Here is an 8,578-nt window from a genome sequence, read left to right as displayed (position 1 = left end):
TAAACTATTTGACTGAATCTCATGAAATTTGGGAGGGATGATTAGTCAGGAATCAAGGACAATTTTATTAGATTTTGGGAGTGATTAGGTAAAAAAACAAGGCCAAGGTCACGAAAAGGTCAATAACGTCCTTTTGCATTGCCGTGGTTAATTTCTATCTAATTTACCTGAAATTAGTGCCAAAATGTGCATCATGACCTGTGATAGATTGGGGGTCTGAAAAGCAACAACTCAAGACTGTTTCATGTACCATTTGCATCTAATGCTCTGTATTGGCTACAGCTGCCTCAGATTTGGCATCCTGCTGTATTGACTATTCTGACTTTTAAGTGCAGTTTATTACACCTTGACCATCTATCCCTCTGAATGTGCTTATGGATCACTTTCTTGGGTAGCCAAGGTTGGTGGATTTTCTGCTTCATAATACGAGTCATTGAAGGGTGCCTTCATCTGTAACGCCCATCCCTATGACCACTCAAGCTAAAATACATTCAAGAATCAGGAAGAAGATCCTCAACACGTCATCATGCAAAGATTGTGACTGTCAAAGCATAGACCATTTAGTCCATGTTACATACAATTCATCTTGTCGGATATGAAAGTACACTTCATGCAAGTAAAGTGATTAGGATTACATCTATATCTTGGTCATACAGTGACTGTGTAGTTGGATTCTTTGATATATGCCCTCCAACCTTCCTGGGTTCTGAGTAGTTTTTTATTTGCTTATTGTAGGAAGGAAAATAATTTAGGAGGAATGACTTCGTCTTATCTATGTTATTCCCTTAACCAGTACTATTAAATCCTACTATCGTTTCCAGAGGCCGTGTAATAGTGTTTTTTTTTTTTTTTAAATAACTCCTAAAATAACTGATGGATTTCCATGATATCAAAGCAGGGAGCACTTCATAAAATGGCCTAATTTTGGGAAATACTGTGCATTGCCAATTATGTTTCATTAACTTTTTTACTTAAGAAAATGAGGCTAAAGCCAGTCTTTGCCACCCATACATTCGCAAAAGTGATGACGTCCCTCAGTGACGTTGTTGTAACGTTTCTTCCCCTGTACCTACCATCCCCCGAATTGCTAAACGCCTGTTTAACTCCATAGATAATTGTCATATGACCTACCCCAAGCAATACGAAATTCTTTGTCAGTAAAAGTTCAGCATACCTGGTAATGTGATTCGTGACTTTAGACTTTACCTAAACACAAGACCAACGTTTTATATCTTACCCACTCACTTCCATTGAAGATCAAGAATGAGCAATAGAAATATATTTTTCTTTAGGTTAAGCCGTAGGACTCATTCTTCCATACAACACAGGTTACTCGATATATCAATTGCCAGGAAGAAAATGACAGAGAGCATTGTTTGATATAATTTATCATATCAATTTCACCAGAGAGAGTAGCTTGAATTCCTTAGAAAGTAGACTTCTTAAAGATGTTTCATATAAGGGCATTGACATCGGCCATTTGATGAATTTTGAAATCATATGTATATATATATATATATATATATATATAATATATATATATATATATATATATATATATATATGTATATATATAATATATATATATATACATATATATATATATATATATATATATATATGTGTGTGTGTGTGTGTGTGTGTGTTCATACATAAATAAGATTTATTATATTTCAACCTATAGTTTTATATATTTATTTACGTTATAAGTACCAGTAACTATTTTTGTTACTTAAAAGGTATGTGACCAATATCATTGCGACTTTGTCACTGGAATTATACCAGACTTCAATTAATGAACCAATCAACCTTACTTTGAGAAATACATTGACATTGTCTACATGCCAAGCTGATATACTCGTATCAAAGTATTCATTAGCTTTGCTTTTCCAAAATAATGTTATCACCAATTGCTGGAAACCATAGATTTATGAGGGATGAAAAAAAAAACAACAAGAAATGGACACTTATACATTTTACTCATCATCACTCTCAAGGAAAAAAAAATTGTTTTCTATTTCTACTAGTGTTTTTATTTTATTTTTTTATTTTATTTTATTTTTTAGTCCCAAATCTAAAATTTGTAGGAGTCCGAGTAGAATATCTCTCAGTGCGATTCCACACCCCTGTTTTAAACCTCTTCTATTATGTTTGATAATTTGTGTTAACCATCTAATCATTATCCACCACCATAAAAAATTTTATTGCTCTTCCGGCTCATTTTATATGTGCAGTACACAGTCTTTCCTATGTACCAACTGTGTGTCACACAATTGTGCATAATTCCTTTTGCTTATATTATGCTTGTATCTTCGCTCTTCCCTCGCACTAAAAAGAAGCAGAATAAACATGTCTGCGTGTCGCCTATGTAACATTGTCATTTTCTCGAACATGTAATTTCCTATTGCCTTGAGGTTTAGTATATAAAGGAGTGTGTTCCATAATAAATGAACTCAGTGCTTTCACACTGCCTTTGAGTTCACAACCTTTCTCTCGGCACCGTCACATTGGTGACCCCGGAAGTCAACTCGCTCCCACCGCCTTCCACCCCCACCCCCCTTGTCCCTCCATCGTTGGTACTATGACGGACTGTACAGCAGTTGGCGCTGCGGCTGCCCCATTGAAACTTTCACCGTTCACCAGCGGAGAGGCGTTTGCTTGGTTTCAGCGCGCAGAAGTCCAGTTTCGCATCACCGGCGTGACTCGCTCAACCACCAAAGAAGATTATGTTCTCGCTGCGATACCCGAGGACACCTTCCCGGAAATATCCGACTGGCTTTGTGAACAAGGAGACACCCCAATAGCGTATGACGACCTCAAAACATACCTTCTGCAGCAGTACTCGCCGTCGCCAGCCGCCCGTGTAGCAAAGCTTTTTTAGCTCTCGCAACAACCGTTGGGGGACCAAAGGGCTTCGCTTACCCTCAGGGAAATGACCAGTATCGCTCGCCTTCAACCTGCCGCAGACGGCTCTCCTCGTGAGGTGAACCTACTTCGTGCCCTTTGGATACGCCGTTTACCCGGACCTATACGCACTGCCATACCTGATGTCGATAGTTTACCCATAAAGGACTTGATGGCCAAAGCCGACGCCCTTATGGACAGCCACTTCAAGACCTCCATCAACACCTCCACCCCTGACGAAGAGGATGCCTATTCAACGTCAACCGAAGCTGACATGAATGCCGTAGGACATACGCGCCCGCACCGTGACGTGCCGAAGCAGAGACAAAGCCGCCCACCACCCACCAGTCGCTCGCACCCCAACAAACGACTTCTACAGCCACTTACTACCTCCCATCCTCCGCAGGTTTGCTACTACCACTTCAGATTCGGGGCAACTGCGAAGAAATGTGCCGAGGATTGTCAGTGGCCAAAAAACGTGTAAGTAGGCCATCGCTCGTGGCGCACATCTAACAGGGATTTACTCGGTAGCCTAATAACAATGGGAATGAAGGAAAGAAGGCAAGAAGGAAGGGGGGGGGGCGAGTACTAGGATAGCCATAGGTGTAAACACCGAAGGAGGGTTGGGGGAACCTCTTCGTCACAGTTACGTGATTAAGTAACACTTCTTCGAAACGCTCTGAAGGAAGAGAAGAAGTCCCTCTTTTTTCTAAGAGTAAACGGGTTAATTAAGCACATCTGTCAATTCATTGTACCACCAAAAATTAGGCCAATGTTTGAAACATTCATTGCTGTAGTTTCATGAAAATTCATAAGCCGGTTTGTTAGATATTTGGGAAAAACACTATTACACGGCCTCTGGAAACGATAGTAGTTATTGATAACTTAAATTTAATCCAGTGGATGGAAGGCATTCTCCACTGTCCAAGATTTTCTTTGTTCTTTTAACTTTGTGAAGAAGACTTGAAGTTCCTGTTTGGTTATGTTCAAAACTTGTATTCCTCCAAACATCCTTGAAGTTTCACAAAGGGATGGCCTGACTCCTCTCATGATGGCTTTCTGATGGTCAAATTTAGAGTAGAAAGATTTGGAGGGTTCTGTTAGAATTTTGCCTATAATGCCAGAAGGATACATCAGCTGCCAAGATGGGCTCAAGAAGGGACAATCCAGTTAATTGCCTTTTTGCCTGTTTTAAAATACTTTCACAACAGATTTCTTAGCTAGATTGCTGATGAACGGTCACAGATGCTACCAAATATTTCACATTTGCTGGCAAGTCAACCTTCTGTCAGTGTAAGTGATTACAAAGCTGATTCCAGCACCTTGCAAGTAGAAATAGAAATGCTTAAGCCTGATACAATAGAAGCAATAGAGTGCTTTTTCTGGGAATTTTTTATAATCTCTGAGTTTGAATGGATCCCAAGAACATACTGTTAGCACACAGTTGACCGCAAGGTGCCTAGTCACAAAAGGGGATTTCAAAGACCAAGAGGTAGTGTTCTCCTTAGCTGGCATTTGCTCTGCCTATCTGAATGGTGGTTTACCTGTTGGCCAGTGTCACCATAAGTCATGAATTTCAGCCATTAAAGACCCTTCACACTTCTTATCCATCTGTAACATCAGGGACCCTTGCTCCTACCTGATCAGCCTTTTCTGGTTTCATTATCCATCTCTAACATCAGAGACCCAAGGGTCTCCGACCTGATCAATCTTTTCTAGTCACATTATTCATCTCTGACATCAGAGACCCAAGGGTCTCCTGCCTGATCAACCTTTAATAATCTCATTATCCAACTCTGACATCAGAGACCCGAGGGTCTCACCTGATCAACCTCTTCTAGTTTCCTGAGACATTAGGAAGGGACTCGCAGAGAAAATAACTCTTGAAAGCAACCAGACCAGCCTTCATCAACCAGGGTTTTCTGTCTTCCTCATTTAAGCAGTTTTCTGCCACCAAGCTGGGGATAATAGATCAGGCTCAGAATCCTCCTCTCCCCACAGGTATGTTCCGTTTTCACCTCTTCCAACACCTACTAGTGCTGATATAGAGAACTTGCAGTTATTGAGGTTTAATGCCTCATCAGTAAAACAAGCCACCTGGTCTTCAAGTAAATGCACCATTACCATGAGAGAGAGAAATTGTATGTACGCATGGGAAACATGCGTAGTATACAAACACATGAAGTAGACAGCAAGAAATGCATCCTATAAAAAAGGGAAATAATGAATGCAAACCAAAAGTAGTCTTATGCTATGCTTTGGTGCAGTATTATAATACATACAGGTTTTTATGTACCCTGCATGTTACAGTATTCTTATTACTTGTGCACAACATTTAATATACATATACACACATTCATACATTATATAGTAGACTACTTGTGGTACTTAAATGCTAGATGTCTATTATTTTAGTAGATTCTATGCATAAGTATTAAATTAGTATATATTTGTGTTGGCTAGACACTGTTAGGCCACAATTTTGGAGTAAGCTTAGGTTACTCTCCTCTATCTGTACTTTTACCCTATCCACATCTCCCTCAAAGCTATTAGTGCGTTTACATGAGAGAATACTGCATAAATAGACACTAGGTGATGTGTGTCTTCAAAGATTTTCCCATGTTGTCTTATATCTTTTTAATCATCCCTTCTTCTTCACCACCTGGAATCCTGTTCATATCCTCTATTTGTTGCTTCAACTGAAAAAGATAAATACAGTTATAGTATTATTGGTGCTTGCAGCTGGAATATTGCATGGATCCTCAAATTCTAATACAAAGATGATGTTTGAAAAGCAAATTCACTATAGACATTATCATTAATATTTCAAGGAAAAAACCCATTTTAGTCACCAATTAACTGAAATTTAAAGAAATGATAGGTTTTAATACTAGGGTTTATTTTCGGCCTAAATCTGAGAAAACCCAATATATATGGAAAGAGTCATAACAAACTTCTTGATTACTCCAGGGGTAAAAATAAGTATTGAATTTATTGAACCTAAAGTAAACATATACTGTATCCCTTAATCCCTTAATAGAGATCTAGCTAAAATTAGAGCACGGTGCAAAGAAGAATAATAATAGGAAAAAAATACGTTACAAATCATATTTCAAAACAGATCTCACCTGAAACCTGGATTCCACCATTAAAATGTATGTCACTGGGTAATGAGAATTATAGTTTATAGGAATGAGGTCGTCAAAGAAACCATTTGTGTGAAACTTCACACAACAGTGCAGGAAATCGTTATATAAACTTTTGATGTCAAGGGGAGAAAAGCATATACAAAAATCACCTTCACACCTCAAAACTTGACACCATGAAATTTAGAGAGAAAATAATCTATTGTAACATATTGTAAAATATCTCCCCCCCCCCCCCCAAGAGTAAACAACCCAACGCTCAAAAGGTTTCCTACACTACCTAGATATGCTTTAGATATAAAGATAAAAATATATTACTTGTCAGTACTTCAATTAGTACTCACTCTGGTAACCAATTTTTTAAAACAAATTAGGTAACTACATCTCTTATATTTTACTTATAAACCTTTTCAGTAAAGGCAGAAATTTCTTGTCCAACTTTCTATACACTGTTCACTAATGATCAGACTTCTTAGTAATAAGAATATAGCATTCTTAAACTAGGCACATAGGATTTTCTTGGAGATGCTTATTGTCACCTTGCTGATAAAAAGAAAGAATTGATAATCTAGGTCTACTTACTTATTGAAGGCTAAATCCTATAAAGAAGAATATTAAGAATAAAAAGTAGAATAAACATAAATCGAAGGAGAAAGTTAATATTTAGGAACGTTCTTCAAGGCTTTGACAGGCATAAAGGTCAAGCTGTCCAATGCTGGTTAGGCTACCTGTTCTGAAATATGCATCAGGTTCACTTGATTAAGAAGGGCCCCTAGGGAGGAATAGTGTGAGAGTGCATTTTTGCAACTAAAAATGACTTGCTAAGGTAAGAAAACAGTTTTTTTCTATATCAGAAACCTTAGAAAACATATTGAATAGTTCTGAGGAACTATCAGACGAATGCATGATTCAAAATTTACATCCATGAAAAAAGTTCTTGGAGATCTTGCTTATTGTCAGATTCATCTAAGGCAGATAACAAAGATTATGTAGTACATACTACAATAGATAAGTCAGCAATAGAATAGATCTCCAGATCTCCAGAAACTTGTTCTAAACTATTTTATGAGGCATTTAACCCCTTGGATACTCAAAACATCTTCCTTAAGGCGAATGTATTCGTCTATGAATGGTACATCAAAGGACTATACAAGTATACTGTACAAAATCTTGAGGAAGTATGGTTAATGAGTGAACTTCTGCTTGACATGATTAAATTGAACTAGGTTTTTATGGGGTAGGCAAAAATGGTTAAACCATCCTATTCTTTTTACAGTTTTTAAGAAATTTTATCTGCTTGATCCCGAAGTTGCTTTTAAAGATCAATAACTCCTTAGATTGAAAATCTCGTCGTTGGGTAAAGTTCACTTGTGAGACCAAGGGTGACTTTTACTCGCCTGACTTTGATGGTTATTGAGAATCTTTCCTCTTTTTAACAGAAACAAAAAGAAAATCAATCTCCAAGGAAGACTTGCTCTACTGTACAGGAGGGGTGATTTTGGGTATTGAGATCTCCTTGAAAGTCTTTTGAACAGCATTCAAATTGTTATCCTGAAGAGGTGTTACCATGGAAGTGGAAGCCGTTTGAGGAGGGAGATCTAATGCACAAGGAGGATGTGCTACAATTAGGTTCTTCATCCTGAGAGGGGCCCTTTCCAACTGGAACCTCGTTCATCTGATGAACTAGAATGCCTGAGTTCAAAGTGGGCATGGGAGCCACAGGCAAGAGACATGCTATAGTCTCATGCAGTCTTTGTTTAACTCCTTCCTCGAGATATATAGCCTGAGAAAACCTGGGAGTAAGCTTGGTCTACAACGACCTCGTGCCTTAGAAATGTGCCGCCCTCACTAGCAAAGCTATTCTGGCACAGCAGGGCAACCCATCGAGGTGAAAGAGTTAGGGAACTAAGTTTTCCCTTACCATTCCCCAGAATAGAATCATCTCACCCTGTACTGGTCAAAACAACAATTGGGTAACTGCTGTTTGCATTTTTGGTTGAATATTCTAAATGGCTACTGATGTGGTAAGCAACAAAAACACTGAATCACACACCACTGTTTCACTCACTATATGAATAAAAAGGACATTTTAAAGGCCTTTTATGAATAGCAGAGGCAAAGGACAATCCCCTAGAGACTGACCATAGCTCCCTCTTCACCCAAACTAGGACCAGGAAGGTCCAGGAAATGGCTCCTGTTGACTCAGTGATTACAGTTTCCCTGTATTCACATGGGTATTAATATTATAAAATTTTAACATTACACTTATTTGCTCAGCAACATAGTTACTCTTTTCCAACTGAAACTGTTCTAGGATATCAGTAGTATCAAGCATATTGTGGACTACATCTAAGGCAGGGGGTTCTATAGATGGTCAGCAAAAAACGCTCCAAAAGTTCAAAAACAGATTTTAAATTATCAGAGCAAACACTAGCATTGCTAAAAGCCATCTTCTTCTTTCTCTTGCTATCCTTATCTTGCTTGCTTATACAGAAATATAAATATACTGTACAGTCATAAATTATCCG

General features: G+C 38.3%; 2 protein-coding genes across 4 annotated transcripts in view; one reads left to right on the top strand and one right to left on the bottom strand.

The window, feature by feature from the left end:
- Positions 1-8,578, top strand: part of LOC137628728 (uncharacterized) — a 597,116-nt gene that overhangs the window by 342,478 nt on the left and 246,060 nt on the right. The gene's annotated exons all lie outside the window — the stretch shown is intronic.
- The window catches only part of LOC137628718 (uncharacterized), a 35,216-nt gene continuing 28,674 nt past the window's right edge, over positions 2,037-8,578 (bottom strand). Inside the window, exon 5 of the mRNA XM_068359876.1 lies at positions 2,037-5,603. Coding sequence (XP_068215977.1) covers positions 5,532-5,603 — 72 coding nt within the window. The 3' untranslated portion in view covers positions 2,037-5,531. The remainder of the gene's footprint in view (positions 5,604-8,578) is intronic.

Source organism: Palaemon carinicauda, chromosome 2 (assembly GCF_036898095.1).
Source record: "Palaemon carinicauda isolate YSFRI2023 chromosome 2, ASM3689809v2, whole genome shotgun sequence".
Lineage (NCBI taxonomy): Eukaryota > Metazoa > Arthropoda > Malacostraca > Decapoda > Palaemonidae > Palaemon > Palaemon carinicauda.
Note: the sequence above shows the minus strand (reverse complement) of the source record. Positions and strands in the feature narration are given on the sequence as shown.